This window comes from Pelmatolapia mariae, linkage group LG6 (genome assembly GCF_036321145.2).
Source record: "Pelmatolapia mariae isolate MD_Pm_ZW linkage group LG6, Pm_UMD_F_2, whole genome shotgun sequence".
NCBI classification, from domain to species: Eukaryota; Metazoa; Chordata; class Actinopteri; order Cichliformes; family Cichlidae; genus Pelmatolapia; species Pelmatolapia mariae.
Window position 1 is genome coordinate 35,475,492 of NC_086232.1, and position 21,302 is coordinate 35,496,793.

The 21,302-nt window shown below is 40.2% G+C and overlaps 1 protein-coding gene across 1 annotated transcript; it reads right to left on the reverse strand.

The window, feature by feature from the left end:
- Positions 1-883: 883 nt before the first annotated feature.
- LOC134629435 (junction plakoglobin-like) lies at positions 884-19,461 on the reverse strand. Its single transcript, XM_063476758.1, has 16 exons — positions 19,336-19,461; positions 9,691-9,725; positions 9,089-9,256; positions 8,748-9,001; positions 7,939-8,177; positions 7,087-7,288; positions 6,654-6,798; positions 6,373-6,476; positions 5,925-6,263; positions 5,355-5,507; positions 5,135-5,254; positions 4,834-4,984; positions 3,800-3,921; positions 3,526-3,565; positions 2,679-2,816; positions 884-1,901 (listed from the first exon to the last, which is right to left on the reverse strand). Exons 2-15 carry the CDS (start codon positions 9,701-9,703, stop codon positions 2,680-2,682), a joined length of 2,187 nt encoding a protein of 728 aa, XP_063332828.1. The 5' UTR covers positions 9,704-9,725; positions 19,336-19,461; the 3' UTR covers positions 884-1,901; position 2,679.
- Positions 19,462-21,302: the final 1,841 nt, after the last annotated feature.

A 21,302-nucleotide genomic window follows, 5' to 3' on the forward strand; every position in this document is an offset into this window, starting at 1 on the left:
GTTCATTGCTCAAATACGGTCTTGTCTGGGTTGTCTGTCGGACACACCCTTGTGCCAGAAGCAATAATTGGACTAAAACCAAATGATCGCATATCCAGCCAATCATAGGAGGTGCCAACACAGTGTGTGGCTGTGTTGGTGGCTTTGTAATTTTCTATGCCACACCTATCCTAAAACAGTGCTCTGATGAAGTCTACAAGTTGAATCAGTTGAGCAATAAAGTCTTTCTATAAACTAGGCATTGCACAAGTTTGCAGTTTTAAAGTCTATCAGCAGAATGTAGTTTTATTTACACCCCCCCCCCCCGGGCAAAAATAAATAAATAAATAAATCTTGGGCTTATCCAAATCAGTGGAAACCAGTTTTAACTACATCCACAGATTCTGTTTTCACATCCTCTCCACCGATGTTGCAGTCGTCTCTTACTTGAACACCTTCAGCACTAATTTGGCTCCGAGAGGATCTTTAAAACTTCAACAGCAGGAAATGTTTCTTTTAGCTCATAAATTGGAAACACAATTAAATGACTTTTTTGTAGAGAAATGTCTATTTTTAAACTGAAAGCAGTGTATCCAATAAAACCATTTTTGCCTTTGAATCAGACGACTAATGACAAGAGTAATAAAGAACTTGCTTAAAAAAACAACAAAAAGAAAATAGCAGGTGTATAATCAGAACTCCAGCTGGGAGGAAGTTGTTCAACTGAGTGTTGCCTAAACAGACGATATAAACCCAGCAGACAACTATTAGATGTACCATGCTCGTACTGGGTTGGACCCAAATGATAAGCGTAAGAAAATGGATGTACAGAAAACAAGAAAAAGCACATTTCTGATTTATAACTCAATAAACATGAACACAAGAACATTTTGAATATATATCCTTTATTTTTATTAAACAAAATTTAAGTAAAAACTCTTAATAAGTAGAAAGACAAATTTCCCTGTCAGTAGTTTTTTTTCAACCACACCTGTATTATCTCATGTGTTTACTACGGAGTTGGACAAATCTGTTGCACAAGTATGTAAATGAGTTTTTTTTCAGTGGCTACATATGATTTCCTCTCTAAATTCATTTTAAAATCAAACGCATCTCTTTCCTTATTTTCTGGTAATTGTGCATAATGTGAAACGTTCCCAGTAAATAACTTATAAAAGTTGAAGATGATTCTTGAAAACAAACAAACAAATAAAGCAACTGTACTGATCAACTACAGTCCAAGTAAAACGCATCAGATGATTACAGAAGAGAAGGGAGCAGCCGTACAGTGTTAGCTCGAGTATCTCCGCTTCTCCCCATTTGCTCACGTCTACTAAATTTTGTGACACATGAAAGAAGCGTTAACCACCTCTTCGCTGACTCTTGGGCCACGGTGTGAGAAAACTGACAGTATATAGAGCCAAAACTACAGCAAAGTCGGAAATGTGTCTTACAAAGGCGTTAAGCGGAGTTGGTGAGTAGGTGCACTGTGCACGCTGAGCCACCTCTGGCAGTGTTTTCAACTATTATTCTCTTTTTCTTTCTTTTCTTAAAAAAAGAAAAAGCTACGATTATCATCACAAAATAAAATCTCTTTGGCATAGAATACCCACCCAAAAGCGTAAACAACCACGCACACTCATGCACTCACTCTTAGAAGGTTCTTTAAAAAAACAAACAAACAAACAAACAAAAAAAAACTACAAGCATCAATGTCAAAATTATAATCTGCAAAATTATGCTATAAAACAAAGTTGAGCCCTGTTAAGATTATGAGTCCCATACTCGGCAATAATTGTATATATTACATCAGTTGGAGAGCAGAGGGAAAGACCTTTCGTGATGACCACTTTCTACTCTTCTGTGTCCCGTTACATCCTAAATCAGCTCTTTGCTGCCTTCTCCTCGTCTGCTTCTTTCTCCTGAAAGAATAAAATTTAAAAAAAGGAAAGAGTTATTTCACAAAAACAAAAATGTGTTTTTATCTTTTTTTCTTGCTCTGAAATGAGCAGGACTTTATTTGAAAAAGGGTGATAACATTTTGCTGTTAAAGCATTTCAGAGGTACAGGCTGCAGTGCTTTTAAAGTGCATTAGTACACTACATTAAAACCACTGATAAGTGAAGTCAATGGCATTGATCATCTCTTTATAATTGAATGTTCTGCTGGGAAACGCTAGGCCACGGTATTAATGTGGATGACACGCCTCGCAACACCCACAGAAATGGCTTAAGATGTTTACCCAATCTCCAAACTCCCAAAAATCTCATTTTTACTGATAATTTCAGGCTGCACAGAGAAGCCGCCCCACAATTCCCAACATCCGAATCATCCGCCGTCAATGACCCACTGTTAGACACTACAGGACACCCCCACAGGATCTTATACAGTGGATATTACACAAGTGGTTTAAATATTGTGGCTGATCACAATATATAACAAGAAAATAACATTTTAAAAAAGTACAGAGATAAATTCTACACGCTGTAAAAAGCGTTTAAGTTTTTCTTCTGTGTTTTTAAGAAACCCCAGAGAACATAAGAATTCGATTTTTACTTATACAAGTTCAAGATTATGATTTTGAAGCTTGGACTTTGTGCACACACACAAACAAATGGCATTATTTCTCACACAGTCCCGATCAGCTGAGTCTAAATAAAGTAAGATGACTGGCTGAAGTAACATTACCATCTACTGACCTTAATAATGTTCAGGGGGGTACTGTTGTCTGTCGTAGGGCAAACTGGCTGCGTATTCGTCATGCATCATATTTCCATCCATGCTGTCCATGGGCATGTCACCTGGATATCCGTATCCTTGGAAACCAGGATCTAGTTCTGCAAAACAAGATGTGTAATTATTATATTAAGGCACATTTCTGGATTACTGGGATCAAACTGAGGGAGAAAAAAAGGATTTTTTTTAACTTAGTTGGATCAGAGTAAGAAACAAAATACCAAAACCATAAAAGGAAAAAAGGCAAGTAAAGGAAAGGATAGGACAAAGATGCAAACACAGATAATGAAGAAACACCACAATGGGGGCGAGAGGAAGACCTTAACTTGATAATAATGAAAAGGAAATGATGTATCAGGAAATCAAACACAGAAACAAACAAACACAAAGTTGTTTTCAATGTATTCATTTTAGATTTTGTTAGATTCTGGTATAATAAACCTTGATTGTTAGTTATATAATTTTTCCCCAAAGCACAGACGGAAAGAATTGATAAAAAAAAGCAAGTTTAAAATTAATTTAAGAAGATATAACTGACGGTTCATGCGAATCTCAAGACTGTGCTGCTTTCTTTTAAGTTTGAATTAAAATTTTTACTTTACATGAAAAATAAGTAGCCATGTGTTTTTTGTGCTACTAGATGAGCTCATTCTTATAGCTGCCAAATAATGACAGTAGTTTGTAAGCAGCAGCAGGGAGGCAACCTGCTAACAAATTATAGCGCTTTCATGCTGCGGCTGCTCTCCGTGGTGTAGTGACCCACTGCTGAGGAATGTGCTGTATGTGCACATTTCAGCCACAGTTACTCACCATCTGGATAGGGTCCCTCCATGACAGCTGTGTTGTGGGCCTGCAGAGAAGTCACGAGAGGGCAAAGGTCAAATGAAGCCAACACTTTGATGTAGAAAGATTTTTAATGGCCGTTAAAGTGCCATTAGAAAGTTTCTTCAAATTAAACGATTCCACAAAAATGCCAAGATGTATTTGACACAGAAACAACCGACGTGAATAAACAAGTCTATGAGAATCTTCATTAATCTTCAGCTGTCGTGTTCGTGCATCAGAGGGTGCCACACGCACTCACCATCTCCCAGGCAGCGGGATCGTTTTTGAACAGAGAGTGTGTGAGCTCCACAGACACTCGCTTCCTGTAGTCTGAGTTCTTATCCTCGGAGATGCGGAAGAGGACGGCTGCGGCGTAAGTAGCTGGAGGGGAAAGAATAAGAAAACAGTCAGTGGTCGGGGTCAGTGTTAGTTAATAAACTTTGAAAGCTTAATATCTGGAACAGAATGTCCTTTACTTTGAGCTTCAGCACATTGGTGCAAAATAAAATGACCAACAGTGCGATTTACAGTGGTTTTGCACTATTTTAAGGTGCTCTATGGGTAAGAATTGGCCTTTTTAAACATCTAGAGCTCAACGTTTTAGAGTTTACAAGTATAACAGAGAGCATATAAGACAAAAAAATTCATTTTATTTTTTTGGTGTGAAATCCTTCCTACCTGAAGTCATTCCTGATAAAGAAATGTGCAGCTACATCCTGTTTATTTAAGGCTTATTATACTTCATTTGGTTCATTTGGGCTTTTTCCTCCTTAAAAATGTAATTATAGTGACAGACTGTTGTATCTACAAGAGCTTCTAAATGTGAAGCTACAGCCAGTTAACCTGCGTCAGCATAAAATAAAATGGAAACGGGGTTTAAAAAACAATAACAACAAAACAGAATAAAACAGCCCAAAATATGAGTACTTGCAGTGCTAAAGTGTGCGTATTAGCATGTTATATCTTCTTGTTTGTTTGTTAAACTGAATTAACCAGGACAACAAGCTGGTGTTTCTGTAGCATCTACTATAAAGACAGAACCTAACAACAAGAAAACAGAATTTCACACAACAATGTTTCCATTATTGTGTATTCTTAAAATGTAGTTTGCAGCATTTCATTATGGAATGCGTAGAAAAGTATAATGACTTGCAAAATGGACTTGTGCAAGTGCCTGGAAACTGCACTTACAGTAAGCACAGCACTTGAGTAAATCGACTTTGTTATTTTCCATCTATGACTAAATGCTACATTACAGTAAGCTAATTACAGTGCATTATGTGCATGTTTTACCAATGCCCTCGTTGTTGGAGTGCAGCAGCTCCATCAGTGGAGCCGAAGCGCCCTCGGCGTCGATGAGCTCAGCTGACGGTTTGTCCACTGCCAGCTCGCACAGGACGCCTGCTGCCACGCGCTTCACGTTGTCCACTGGAGAGTAGAGTAGCTGTAGAAGACAAGAAAAAAACAAGTTTAAGAAAAACAAACATAAGTGCGAATTGAAAGTAAGTAAGTGAAGTTTATTTATTAAGTGCATTTCATAGACAGGCCGTCACAAAGTGAATTGTAAAGGCTTCGTTTCTGTTTCTTTGTTTACCTGGACAAACAAAGGAATGGTCTGGAGATTGGCGATCTCTGCTCTGTTAACAGGATCTCTGGCTAGTATGTGCAAAGCTCCTGTGCAGCCCTCCACAATCTCCTCCATCCTCACTCCATCCTGAGAACAAAACATGAATAGAAAAAATGTGATTCTACAGAAATGCTACAATGGCGACAGAGGGATCATAAACTTCCTTTGACATGAGCCCATCATGTACCTGGTATGTCTGCTGGTTGGATGAGCCATGTTTCTGGGCATCCTGGTGGGCTTTGAGCAGCAGGTTGATCAGACGGGGGACTGCTCCTGCATCCCTCAGAGGGGCCTGGTTCTCGTCGCACAGGGCCAGGTTACGGATCAGGCCAACCGCAGCCTTCAGGCAAGAAAAAACAAGCAAAGATAGACTGATTATGCAGTTCTGTTATTGGTCGGCAAGTAAAATGACTGGAAATGATCTCAAACTTTTGTTTTCAATAGAATGTGGTGTGCTGTTTTTCCCTCTAAATCCCAGTCTTGTAAAACATACTGCTCCTGCTGTCATGTGCATTTCATGCTCTTTCAGGATGGCTGAAACTCTGGCTCTCTGCCCTACTTGCCATCCACTTTGGCCATCTGTCCAGCTCCCAGTGTCTACCACTGGACTCTTTAAAGTACTTATTTCACAGTCTTTAATTTTTTCCCCCGCATAAAACCACCTTCTTTCAGTCAGATCCTTTCTTCCATAAATTACCACATTTCTGTTGCGCACATTTTTGCCCCACTTTAGAATATCCTTCCCTCTTTTACCTACCTTGATGACGGGCCAGTAGTAGGGTTGGTTGAGCAGCTTGACGATGGCAGGGATGCCATAATGTTTCCTCACTGCATGCTGTGCCATCTCAGCCTGCTGGTGGCGTGAAGTCAGGTGGCGTAGAGCGCAAACGGCGGGTTCAGTCACATCCTGCTTCTCACCGGCACGCAATATGGCATGGATGAGCGCCTCAACGCCATTGCTCTGAGTGACCAGAGATTTGTTATGGGCGTTGTTGCATGTGAGGTTAGACAGGACGCCGGTCGCACAGGTGAGCATATTGAGGTCATCTGAACTGAGCAGGCCAACCAGCTGCTGCAGCAGGCTGTCTATACCCTCCTGAAAGAAAGAGAAAAAGACAGATATTCCCCATTAGTTCCTGGTGGGTGGAAATATAGCAAAAAGAATGTGAAAAAAAATAAGTAAGTAAGTAAAGCTGGACTCAGACCTGTTTGGTGGCAGCATCAGAGAGGTTCCTGAGAGTCCAAAGGCAGTTTTGCGTCAGACGCTGGCTAGAGCCAGTGATGTGTTTGCCTAGAGCCTGCATGCCACCTGCAGGGCAGAGAAGTAAAATTACTCAGCTCTCAACAACATGTAATAAATTATGCTGTCAAGAAACACAGTTACCAAGGAGCCATTGGCCCCTGTTCAGATGACACAAAGCTGACACACCTGTATGACTAGCTTGTGCACACAGGTGTTTTAACACAGAAAACCTATATCACATACCAGCCTCTACAATGGCGGGTTTGTTGCTGGGGCACACAGAGAGGACTTTGAGCACACGGCTTGTGGTCCACAGCAACTTCTCGTAGTTGTAGTTTCTCATGATATGAACGAGACCTTCGGGGCCCCCGTTGGCGAGGATGATCAGCTGTTAAACAAAGACCTTTATGAAAACAAATTCTTACATTTTACAATGCACACTTCTAACTAAGCCATGACTTTCCTGGCACCTGTTAATCCATTACACTAAGCAAACAAACAACCACACCCAGCCAGCACCTGAACAACTCTGTTCTCATGCCACACCCAAAGCAAAACACACGCACACACACGCACGGCACTGTCGACGGTTTCAGATTGCAGTCATTGTGTAACGTAAGCACGTGGTAACAAAATACAAAACAAGTGCAAACAAAAATAATACATTCACACACACCTTGCTCTCCTGGTTGCCGTATGACAGCAGCTGCAGACAGTCTGTGGTGATGGCCAGGAACTTGGGGTTACTCTTCTTCAGCAGGGGAACCATTCTCTGCAGTCCATCTGCCAGACGAACGGCCATCTTAGCTCCTTCCTGGTGCAGCAGCAGGTTGTGAAGCGTGGTGATGGCGTAGAAGAGCACAGATTCCACAGGGGAGCTGTGGGAGCAACGAGGAAGAGAAACATGCGTGTGTCACAAAATAATCCTGTCTATTTTTCGTTTGAGCTAATTGTGTTTTTCCTATACATTTATATATATACATATACATATATATACACATACATATATATATACACATATATATATATATACATACATATATATGTGTGTTTGTGTGTATGTATATATATATATATATATTTATTTATTTATATATTTATTTATTTATTAATTAGTGGTTGATGCTCATAGTAAGCATGGCCTAAGCTTCAAATACGTCAGTGCCCTTACCAGTAATCCCTGTGAGTCAAAAGCTCACTTGTTCGTTGGACAGAAGTTAATCATCTCGTCCCATTTAGATCTAGCTGATGGGAGGAACAATAAAGCTTCCCACCAGGCTTCCAGCATTGAAGGCTAATGCTGGCAGCTTACTCAAATAATATTAAAAACTTACTACAAACTGTTATTTCCTTCTACATATAACTGCATGGTAGCTGCACTGGAAAATACTTCAACACATCGCCACAGAGCGCATCTTAACAAGGATTTAATGCAGTTTTTAATGCGAATATATCCTATTAACCATAATAAAAAGTATTTCTAGCAGACCACAAGTGAAAATTTGACCCATTTGTAAACCAGCAGCACCTGAGCATGCGGACTAGAGCAGGGATTCCCCCTGACTTGAAGATAGAGAGCAGGCCCTCTCTCTGGTGGGACAGGTTGTGGAGAATGCTGGCCGTGGCTTTTGCCGTCTCCATGTCGCTTGTGTTCTGCATGGCTCGCACCACGGCCGCCACCATCTGAGGGGACTGCATCAGTGCACGGCGGGATGCCTCCTTGCGTGTAAGCTGGTTCACAATCTGTGCAGCCTTGCTGACTACCACCTTATGAGACATGGAATAAGAAGGTGTGAGTTAATTTGTACAAGGGAAAATTAAACATCAAAGTTCTTAAATCTGCCTATTCAGAAGGTAATACAATGTATATGGCATTTTTTTCTGAATTTGATAATCACTTAGTAATTATCAGAGATCTAGATAACCTTCAATTATTTGACTTATTTGGTCAAAAATAGAAAGCTACTGCTAAGGGTGGTGGGCTAGGGAGTACACAATCCCCAGGAAAAGCAAGTTTAACACTTTACAGTTTGTTTCCATCAAGGAAATTACACAAGAATGACTGAACGGAGTTTGGCTGGCATATTTTGTGATGTTTTGACTGAATCAGATTTATTGTTATCAATCCTCATGCCAGTATAAGCATGAAGACTGTAGCCAGCACTATATTTAGCACACAGACATGACCACAGTATTGATGTCTTATTATTAGCACACTTTTAAACTTATTCCTTTGCTAGATCCATTAATCACTTAGTAATTATTTTAGAAAGTTTAACAAAATATTTATAGACTGTGTTTGTTTTTGTATCGACGCGGGCACTTCGTTTTCATCACCTGGTCTTCATCGTTGAGCAGTTTGGTGAGCTCTGGCACGGCACGTGTGGCTAGCTCGGCATCGTCCTGGTAGTTGATCAGATGGATGATTGCGGTCTTGAGCATCTGAGAGGGCTCGGCCAGGCGCTGGACGTTAGTCATCTGGGACGGGTCTGTCTGAGTTGACAGAATGGTGGTGCCTCCCTCCAGTGTCTCTGGAAACATTGCAGCTCGCACCCTCTGAGCTCTGGTCATAACGCTTTGGGGATCCATGTCTATTGAGAAGCGAGATGATGAGGTCGATGATGTAGTCTAGGTGTATTTAAGGCAAAGTTACAGCATGTTAGCTGGTCTGTCCTTACCAGGCTCCTGCATTGTCACAGTGCTGGTCATGGTGTACTGCTTAGATATGGTGAACTCGCCGTCATCATCTCTGACTGTGGTGGCTCCAGACTGGATGCCTGAGTCTAGACCGTACATCGTCTGTTGCCACTCTGCCACCTTTACTTTGCCAGTCTCCATCTCACCCACTGCCAAGGAAGGAGAGAGGAAATCAAAGGTTTTAAAAGTAACTTAAAGTAATTAACAGATTTCATAAAGATTAAGAAACTGCTCTTTATTAAAACCTTTATGTAGATCTGTTTTTCGTTCTCCCAAGATAAACACAGTTGTTGTTTTTTTTAACCAAAGTAATAACACTTTTATAGCAGGAACCTTTAGTGATAATTTATTTTAAGGAAGTGATTTCAATGCAAACACTGAACACAATACTTGGAAGTAGAAAAGGTCAAGCTCAAACTGTTCAGGCCTATTTTGAATGAGGTGATAGAGACTGAGGTGAAATCAAGAAATCACACAAATACAACCAACATTAAGCTGCTGCCTTGTTAAAACAGAATTTACAGAAGAGGAAATAAAAATCGGAACATAAAATATGATCATGAATTTGAGCTGATTTACTTACTCTGCATTGCCATCCTTTCTTTCGATGGAGCAAACCTAAAAACAAACACACAGAGAAATCCAACGTCAGCGTTTCCACCATTTCACCTCATACAAAGGGTAAATACATGCATCCCTACAAACCCTTTTTCGCATGAATTAGTGAATAAACCGAAATGTCTACTTCTTTGCACGAGACATCTTACTGAGTATGGGGGTGGCACGAGTTGGACACTTCCCCACTTAGCTGTTCACACTGATCTGGAAATTAAAGCACTGAGCAGAGTGACTTGCAAAGAGAGAAGGGAGAGCGAAGTGACTAAAGAGACAGCTGTAAAGTAAAAATGCTAAGCAGGGTGAGTGACCTTTAACCCCAGGTCTCCACCCATGCAGTCATGGGAGCAGCCCACTGCTGATATGTGGCAATCAGGAACCTGCTCATCAGGTTTCAATTCCACTTTGAAAGTGTTTGTGTATGTAGATAACTCACTGAGCGCACCCCTCAACACACCTTTAAAATAATAAAAAACAACAACAAAAAAAAAAAACAAGCAAAAAAAACCATCCTTACCTTCACTTTAACTTTTGTCTTTATATTTATATGCCCACCGAAAGACCTGGATTTTAAAACTACGATCCTTAATCATAGAGGCCAAATAAACTACTTAAGTCAGCTAAATACTTGGTTTCACTTTAACAGTCCCCCAACTTGTGCAACTACCTGCTACCTGTTGGTGCATGTTTGTTCATCATGCTCTTGGTTTATCATGCAAATACTTCCTCTCACCCCCGACAGGTTTCTACATGGCTGAACTGCAGTTAAGTTTTTAATGTGCTTCACCATTAAACCCTCTGCAAAAAAAGAGCAAAACTACATTGTGCAGTACATGTGAAATATTTAGAAAAGATTATGAGGAAAATGTAAACGTATCCTCTCACAAAAATTCAATGTAATAGTGGTGTTTTCAGTCAGTGTGCTTTTGTATACAGGAAGACAGATTATTCTTGGAAGTGGCCTCCCAGATCCAAAATAAACCCCCATGGTTACAACATGCATGGACGTTTTCTGCATAGTTCTGTAGTCTTAATGTCATTCACCCTGAATTTCAGAGAAACCTGCATTCGCAATAGCTGCTGGTCACTGGATGTGTCATACAGTCTATAGTATTGCATTCACTTTGCTGCTTATGAGCGTTTTCAAATGTTAGACTTTTACAGGATTGTTTGCCGAACATATGGCCCGGATGGATTATGTGTGTGATGGTTTTGCTACAGATGTACTTAATATATGAGGGTGTGTGCATTTTCTGAGAGCGCGCTTACAATAAGAAATCTCAGGTTTAATTCAGAGAACTTGTTGCATAATTGGCCATAAATAACAAAAACTATATCACAAAAACAGAGATGATCCACACACAGTAGAGACAAACAAGCAAGTGGAAAAAAAGCTTTAATCTTCAAAACCCTTCTGTATGACAACTGTTTTTAGCTTACTGTGGTTCTGCATGTAATAAGCAGCTCTGCATATCTTCCATCTTGACTATTAATAAAACAAGTTGGGGCTAAAACCCACAATGGCAAGCTTCTGTGCTAGCATATAATGAGCTATAAACACTTAAATTACACCTTTACCTATACTTGTCCTCAGTTCCATGGAACAAATGTACCAAACAATGTTAACAAAATGGAAAATACTTGAATTGAAGCTGATCAATGGGCATGCAATTACAACTTGTAAAAACAAGAACAAAGAATGTATTTGAGTCATAGTCTAGTTTTCTCACGCTACTCATTTGATCTGATGTGCATGCATTACTGTTGCTAGCGGCTTTGTTTTTCATTAAAATTGATATGAAGAAGAAATTTTCACCATTTTTCAGTGTCTGTCCTCAGTTTTCTGTCCGTGCCACTTTGTTTAACTAAAAACTCATTTATACGTCGACACATTTACTTTTCAACACAAAGTTATTTACTATACGGTTCATGTGCACTGGCAACATTTTTCCTTCATTTCACTTTCAGAGAGCAGCAGCTCTATGAGTTTCCCATGTATTGAGTCTCACTTGAGATCCTGCAGGACCAGGCCACAGAGGGCTGTCTGTGCTTGCAGCTACACGTTACCTTACAGATAACACAATGACTCATCAGACATGACAACTGTACCAACATTCCCCGTGCATTTCTACCTTTCTCAGTAAAGGTGTGGCCACTTTTTAAAAAATTACGAGCACTGGTTAACAGGGCAACGGGAACAACTGGACAAAAAACAAGACACAGCTTCACTAACTTTTTCAAAGGTTTTAAAACAGATAAAACTATAATGATCCATTTATAACAAACAGTACACATCTGAGTTTGGTGCAGAATGTATGTACCTTCCTGTTGTCTGTAAATCAGGGTCAGTGTTTGTGTAGTCTTTGTTTTCCTGGGCGAGGCAGCGGGTTCAGTCAACTGTTGCAATGCAGTGACACGCCCCGCATATTGCCTAGGTAACTGAAAGTCCGCTGAAACGCTGTGCTGTGGGGGTTTTATCTGCTGTCCAATCTAAAGTCTGAAGCTCTGGGCACTTGTTTGTTGATAATTTGTCTTTTCCTCTTGGGCTTTCTTAATCTCTTTTCTTCCTCCATTCGAGAAAAAAAAATCTATTGGGGAAGGGGCAGGCTACAAATTATTTAAAAGAATAAAAGATCAAAGCAAAAAAAGAAAAACCCTGAGTGAACACAGTTTTCTATGTATGATGATTATAAAGTCTAACCCAGCCTTCTCCCATTGTTCAGTGCCAACAAAGAGCTGATGGTGCGCGCTGTTGTGACTGAACTTTGTTCTCTTCCAGTTAATCAGTAATATGTCCTTTCACTCTCACTGTGAAGTGCCTTTCTCCTGAATAGTCATTCCCACTGCCATTTATACACCCACACAGACACAGTGACATGAAGCCATACTTCAGGAAAACACTTTTCACACACCCGTCACCTCCCACTATCTTGTTAAGCAACAGCCTCTGCGGATGATGATTTAGGAGGCTTAAAAAAACTCAAAAACCCTGCACAGTAAAACCAGGAATGTGTATCAGTAAAAGCTGCCAGTGAGGGAGGAGTGAGTTGCAACAGAAAAGCAAAGCAGAGATGGATCTTGTTCAGCGCCCAGCGCTCGAACGCTGCTGTGACATTCCACACTAGTGTTGCATATTCAGTCTGAGTCGTCAATCTGTTTCTGGGAGGGAAAAAAATAATAAAGAAGAACACACCAACCTTATCTAAAGTTTACTCACTGACTTACTCATAAATGTTAAATTGCTGAAACTAAGAGAAACTGTGGGGACAAGACTACTGTGACAAAGGATGAGTAACTCCAATCTCTGTAATGAGAACACATTTACTATCATGCAAATCCCTCAGGCATGTTGGAAAGGGAGTGTCTCTTCAGCAGTGACAGGCTCTCAGAAAGGGTGTGGCAGAAGAGTGCTTGGATGTATAAGGAAGAATACACCTAATGGCTAGAGGGGATCTTACATTTTATTCCCTTCAGTATCCTCCCAATAATTATAGCTTTACAGTTGCAAACTGAGCATAGTAATGAAAAACATTCCAGCAGGCCAGATTTTGACTTTGCTGGTGTAAGCTCTTCTTTGTATCACAGCAGGAATGAATCAGGTCAGGCAAGAGGCCCAGGGGGGGCTTCAGATAAACTTTGCTCATATTGCAGTTGTGTTCAAGAGGCTGTTGACATATTTTACAGTATTTGTAGTAAATGTTGCTGAGCCACATGTCGATTTAGCAGGCTGGGGTGTAAATAATATTTCTGTTGCTTTTTGCTGTTTTACTTTCTATGGATTTTTGTTTTAAAGCATAAATACTGGAAAAAAAGAAAAAAGCATCAAATGGTCTAAATATTAAAATATTTGTAAATATGTTTTTTTTTTTTCATATTTTTTCCCTCCTGTGAAACTACAACCTGTCATTTTTACGCCAAGCTAAGCTATGTTAACTGTCCTCAGGCAGCGGCTTCATATTTAAAGTAAAGAGAGGAGAGAAATACCCATATTTCCATCATGTTTTCTTTCCTTTACATAAGGAAGGAAAAACTGTTTATTATAATTAAACATTTCTCACAGTTATGGGAGGATTATGACTGGGCTTTAGAAACATCCTTATCTGGTGGCTGTGTGAACAACCTTGCTAAACTTATTTAAAGTAACAAGCAAATAAACTTGATTATATTAGTGAAAAGCTTCCTGCAGCACTGGAATAGATAAACAATTTGACATACAGGACAGCCTCCCATGCACATGCACACACCCAATCACATTCATGTCCCCAGACATGTAAGCCACACTCTTCTTGCAATAAACCGTTTCCCAGATGACTTTAACACACCCTGCACTCCCACAGCCCAATCCTCCTGACACAGTAAATGGCCAGTTCAGCCAGCTGAGTCTGCAGTGCAGACTGCCTACAGTTGACATTTTCCTCTCTGCATCCTCTCTCCATAGACCTGGGGTTCAGCTGCCATGACAGGAAACAAGTTAACACATTCACTAACCCTTCTGGTTCCCCCTCATGCCTTACTTGTACAACAATAGATACTATGACACTGTAATGGCAGCAGCTGGGGCTGGATAGCTGTTTGCTATAAATCAATAAGGGAGGATATGAAGCAGTGCACAGCTAATGGATTTACCATGGTGGGTGACAGGAAGTGGTGGTCAACATTGTCTGACTCACCAACATTTCTGGGCCGTCTGCTCTGAGATGGGAAGTTTATTAGGAGAAGTTACAAACTGCGATAAGGTACTGGGGAAGAACACAGCTTGAAGCCCAGATTGTGTAAAGCACAAACTAAGAGAAAGCATTTGTCAACTGACTGTGACAGGCAGTTGATCAAATCCAGACCAGCGCAACGTCACCATACCAAGTGCCTAGAGAGAAGAGACAGCCAACAACACAATACTCCTATGCACTTGTGCAACACACTAACTGAATTTGTGTAAATGTGGCAGAGTGCATCTCCCTCTTCCCTGATCTGGAAGCCTTCCCAAAACAACAAGCAGCCTCAGCCAAAGAATTAAAAAAAAAGAAAAAGAAAGAAAAGCAACAGAATATCTAATGGGCCTTGATTTGTCAGCTGATTCACTGCAGCAGCTTTAATAAGCTGATTTAGGCCAGAGGATGCAGTGCGGTGGCTGTAAACTGCTGCGTAGTTGTTTGGTCTCCGTGGGAGCTCTCTGTGAATCAAAGGAAATGTGAGCTGTCTCGGAGGAGGTGCCTGGGTCCAGACCAGAATCAGATTACAAAAAACAGATAAAGGAGGGGGGAGTGAGTAGAAAGGGGTGTAATCTCTGTAGCAATAAACACTCAGTTGCAATGCCCGCATAGAAACAAAGTTCACAGAAGTTCATGATAAGTCAGATACTGTGGGAGGAGTAGAGGTATGTCCAAAGATTATCTTCAAACCAGGAAAAGAGCTCAGCATAAAGATGTGGAAATCAAATAGTGGCATATTTGAGCTTTATATGTGGAATTCAAATTTTCTGTGAAAAAAAAAAAAAACTTTAATTATGTTTTCATCAACAAGAAGAAGGATACCCCCCCGTGTTGTTTGGTTCATGGTAGGAAGGAAGTGGACGAGCTGAGTTTTTGATAGCACAGTGAGCATCTGTGTTACTCTGTTTAGTGTAGAGAGGAAAAGAGTAGCTGCATTGTCCTATTGACTGCTGTTACTGTGAAAAGGAAACCACTCTCAACTGTCCCCACTGAACGCAACCAAAAAGGCTGAAGCACATCAAGATGGCACTGTGTGTTCACGGGCCAAGTTTGGTAGCCAATGCTGCATCCAAAGCCCCCTTTAAAGGCCTGACAGGGAGTTTTTTCTTGAACTGCTACTGCTACGCACCAGTGTGTGTCTGAGCACTGAGGCGATGTGACAGATGATTAATTTTTCAGGGAGATTAGAGGCACGAGGGAGCGGGAGGGGTGTGCTTGGGAGAGCAGGGCAAAAATCTGAAGGGAACCTAAAGAGTACTGCAAGTTCATCTGACAAGTTTGAATTCACAGTTTGTTCATCTTCCAGAAGACTAAAACAAAACTAACATTGTTAAAAATTGAGTGACTTATTCCGACAACACGTCATTTGGTTCGTACAGTGTTGTTGTCAGATGAAAACCTGGAAAATGTCAACTTTCAAGGAACAAAGAGGGAAGAATAATAGTGTCAGTTGTCTCAAACGCCCATGCTTTTTTCAGTTTATGCAGTTTTTTGCAAAAGTGCTCACAGGCGCCAGGGTTGCACAACATTCGCAACCCATGAGAGCATAAAACCCTTCAAAAGCAGTGAACAAAGAAAACAACCAGTGACTAAAGCATGGATTTTCAACTCAACATATGCAAAACCACCCTTCTTGAGAGACCTCACGTTGCCTAATTAACAGCCGAGCTTCTCCACTGATTTGCTTTCTGTTTCAACCACACCCTTTCTGCCTTTACTTTCTTGAATCTCTCGTAGAAGTGTGATTAAGGGATAGGGAGGAGGCGAAGACAAAAAAAAAAAAAAAAAAAGACATGACACGACTCATCAGAGTTGCTATGCTGAGACATACAACTCATCAAAAATCATCCACGTGTGAAAACTTTGTCTTTTGAGTAAGTGCCGAATCCAGTTCACTCCCTCTTTGTGTGGACACACAGTAAGTAATGAAAAAATTATCACTGGTAATGTATTCATGATGACAACAGGAGGATTCAACTATTTCTAGAAGGCTGTTACGTGATGCATGAGTATTTTAGACAGCTTTGATAAGAGCTGACTTGAAATGACCAATGTGGTAGACTTGCCTATGTTTTTTTTAAAGTGCAAGTGATGAGAAGAAACAGCCATTAGGCCTTTGACATCTTAAGTAACGGGACCATTTCTTGCCCTTGCTTGATCCAACCAAGAGAACTGCTGAAGGTAAATAATTAACTTCAGGGACTGTCATCAGTAGAGTTCAGCTGGGCAATGTCGGCTTGACTTGCTCAGCGTTATTCAACTGCACCCTGCCAGACACTTGAGTTCGAGTTTGATCATGACAGAAGATATCGTTTACAACACTGGCAATTTTTGGATGATAGTTCTAATAATTTAATAACTGCATTCAAGGATAATGTCATGCATTTCAAAATTAATTGCTACTTATTTTGAGTTATTGCTGGTTTGAAAAGATTGAAAATATAGAATTAAGCACTTGTTGTTAGAATGGTTACTTTGGGATAACAAATAATAGATGTGTGTGTATTTTGTCTAATTTGGACTGATATGAAAGCTTTTTTTTAGCAGAACATAATGCAGAAACAAAGAATGCTGCGGGTGTTGTAGATGGAGCAGGGTGTAGTGGCTGAGCATGTGGCAGTGCAGGGTAAAACAGTTATTAAGGAATGGCCACATAATTTCTAGCTTGGACCCAGTTTAGAACAGGTGCTGGAATAACCATTTGATTGGATAATGACCAAGAAAATAAGCACCATTATTCTGATGCATTTCCAGTTCTCACTGTACCTGAATGAATTTTAAATATTTCAGTTTCATCACACAAGCATAACCAGCGATATCGCGGCACGGAAGACATAACAATGGCCACAGAAATTTTATCACAGATTCTGTCACAGTTTAAGAACCCCTTAAACTTAATGGTGTGGTCATGCCACTTCACTTTTATTTCACCCACCCACCCCAAAAAAACAACCTCAAAAGAAAGAAACTCTTGTTGTAGCTGACGGGAAACTTTATCTCTGTGCCCTTTTCTCCATGGGAACAGTAAAACACAAAGGCAGACTGACATACAAACACAGAGGAGGTCGCACAATGTGTGTGCTGAGCACCTGTAACTGGAAAGGACTCAGTCAGGCCTCGTTGGACTGAGACAGAAGCAAGACGGGGAATCCACAGAAAAAATTAAACTAAGAGGGCGGGATGTATGCCATACAGTAATCCCCTTTGAAGAGTGTAGACCTATTTTTAAAACCGAAGGATCTCCTGGCCTCTTGTTCTGCTAATGTAGGACAGTATGAGGGAATTAAGCAGGAGGGGGGAGATTATCACCGTGCCACCACAGCTGTAGCTGTGAAATCTACAGTAAGTCACCCCCCTGCTGTCCCACCATCCATCCACTCTTTCCAGACAGGGACAGCTTTCCTACTTGATGACACAGGGCAAGCTCAGCAAGGCCATTCTGGCACAAAGTATTGGCACCCTGTCCCGTTAAAGCTGGCACACAGTCAGCAAACTCAACTGGACACATTGGTAGAGAAAGCAGCTGGATACCACAAACCTGTTTGGCACTGTTCTTGCTGCTTTGTGACGCTTGCAGATAATTCAAACAAAAGAACAATGGATAATGTGATTTGGAGTTTGATGGTGTAGTGAGTGGCTCTGTTTACTTACAATTCCTAATCCAACTGTGTCAAATTAGGACTTTAAAACTATACTAAAGTTGGCAGCAGAGGACACCGCAGATGACTTAATCGCATAAGAAAAAAGCCGATAAGATAAAAGTCATTTGAACGGGATGCTGATTTCAGGGGATTTAGTCATGAAATCAAATGAAAGAAATTTGTGCTCCTGTGCTCCCTAAGCAGGATTAGCTGTCCTGTCAAGTCCTGAGAATCTGCAAAGGTAATGACATCATGGAAGATTTGGCAACACCTGGAGACATCACTGCTGCCTTGAAGCACAGCGTAGGAGTGTGGGGGGCGGGTAAAGAAACATCAGCATGTATCACTGTCATACGTTACAGATGTGCACCCACGGACAACTCATCCCCTCAGGCACAGTTAGCTAACACTGTTTGTTTACAGACTCAACATCACTGTCATAGTTGGTAAAGATCTGATGTGAAAGTACTTGTTTTTGTCCAACCACATCCAAAGCTAAAAAAACCCCAACCTCTTATAAAAAAAAAAAAAATAGACATTCAAGACATTAAAAATATGTCCACAGTGAATAATACCCACCATTACTAGACTATTAAAATACCTACTTACTAATTTTATGTTACTCCATTGATCTTTCATAAGTTAACGGTGTTTTTTTTGTTTTTGGGTCTACTTCAGTGTGACTTTTGCCATTTCTATTTCGTCCTTTAACAGAAATGGTGTAAAATCTTTATTTTTTGTCTCTGATTCACGGAAACACACAAATCCAAGCGCTTTATCTTCAACACCACCAACAACCAACGACACGACGGGGTCTACTGACAAGTGACGACGTCTAGCTGTATGATCGATACTGGGGCTAAATGTCGTTATCTTTGGGCAGAGAGAGTGTGAGGGAGCTCTTGCACTTTAAAAAGTTAAAAAAAAAAATAAGAAAGAAAGAAAAAAAATCTGTCCACCACAAGAGAACAAACTTTTGGTGGCTGTAGAGCTGGCGCAGTAGGCTGCTCCCTAACAACAGGCAGTAGTGGTTTGAGGCATGCGGAAATGAATTCCTAATGGAAAGCATCTGAATTTGCATCCAGGTAAGCAACAAAGAGAAACGAAATTACCCCACACAAACACATAAGATGTTTTTTTTTATAGAATGAACGATAATAACTACACATCAAACAAACCGATAAATACATAAATAAACGTTCACGGAGAGCAGTTTTAAGGGCAGTAAAAACTGTCGGAAAAGGTAGATTTAGTGAATCTTACCTGTCTTAACACACGGCCGTATTTTAGATTATTCCGTGTTTGCTTGTTTTTAATGACTCCTTTGGTCGGCACAGGACTCCTCTTTATTTCTTTTCACTTCTCCACACTCTCTGCCTCCCTGCAGCTGGCCACCAGTCCTCTGAACAAAAAAAATGAGTAAAAGAAGCGTTACCTCACCCCGACTCCGCCTCCTCGAAGACTCCACCCACATCGTCCACAATGGGAGGGAAGGACGTTGCTTTATGGCTAGGCACTACAATAAACTGTGAAGTTGAACAGTTTAGGTCGGTTTAAAAAGTTTACTTCTGTCTTTATTGTACCATTGCTACAGTGCGTAGATTGTCACTGTTTTGCCCTTTGAGACAACAGCGAATATTTTAAAGTCGACTTCATTCTTTCATTTGAAGGGACACTGACTGACACCGATTAAAAAATACTTTCGATTTTGTAAAGCACGGTATACATAATGTGTACAGCACCACATATATGTATTGCAGCCTGTTTAAGTGTGTTTTATGTTCTATTTCTTGTAGTGACTACTGTGAAATCGAGCGCTAACAGCCATGTCTTTCACCTGTATGACGATCGACCACACCTTATGATTACAACACGAAACCAGACCAAAGAATGAGTCACAGCAGTCGGGAAGCGATACTCAGTTGACAGAGACACTGATAATGTGTCCGCGTCATGCACATTTGACATAGTGGAGTTTTCATCATTATTTTAAGCTCTATGTGGGAAGTGGCAGAAAGAGAAGAGAGACTACATCAGAATCAATACATTTTCAGTAGAAAGAGGTTTTGAAATCAGAAGCTAAAATTCTATTTTGAGTTTTTAAATGCTTAAAACATTTTTTTTTTAAATTACAAATCTGAACAGTGACACAACTCAGTGAAGATGTACTATACACTAATGTTTTCATATCTACCCACCTTCTCTACCCTCATGAACATGATGAGGAGAAGAGGAAGCGCCCCCCCCCCCAAACCAACAAACAAACAAACCAACAAACAAACAAACAAACCAAAAACTAGGTCACATTTAGCTCACTACAATGTTTTTTTTTAAGAATCCATCTGTACAAGGTAAATTATAATATCTACAGTACAGATAGTAGGCATTTACAATAAAAATTTGAGGGGTATATGAAAATAAAACAAAATGGAAAAAATAATAATGTTCTGAGCTCTGTATACTCAAAAATGAACAAAAGGAAATAGTGAGTGACATAAATAAAGACATCATTAATTGGTGTGGAGCAGACATAAAAATATTTATTTTTTCATGACAAGCGTCCAAAATGTTTTAGCAAAAGTTAAAAATTTAAATGACTTAATGAATTTAGACATTTAACCTCAAGGAATCAACTCCACTGATGATCAAATACAGCTCTCAAAGCCTGTTTCCCTGTTAACTGTCATACCAATTGTCTAATCAGGCAAAGCTTTCCAGTCCTCTGGGCCACTAAGGTTTAAAGTATTTTTTTATTTTTTTGCCCAGGTTATCTTGAAATCTCTGCCTGACTGTCTGTCTCTGTATTTGTTTGTTGTGCTGTGCATGTCCTCCTACACAATCAGGAACTGAGCAGCCAAACATGACATATTTTAGGTCGTATTCAAGGCTCTTATCTATAAGAGATATTGTGGGGTCATTGTGATGTGTTGCCCAGCAATCACATAGTATTTGGCTAAATGTAACCATTTTTAATGTGTTTATTTATTTATTTATTTGCATTTATGCATGTCCAAGCCTAATAGAAGCACTGTATTACTTTAATTTCACGGCCAGAAGCGCAAACAAGCCAAACAATCCTGTAGGATGATCATGTGCTATATATAAATGTAAATAGTGGGAAAATGAGATTTCTGTTGAATACATATTAAAAACAATGCAGCACACTGGCTATGAGCAGACGCTCCTCTAACTGTCGATATGAAACACTCAGACTGGATGGACTCATAGAG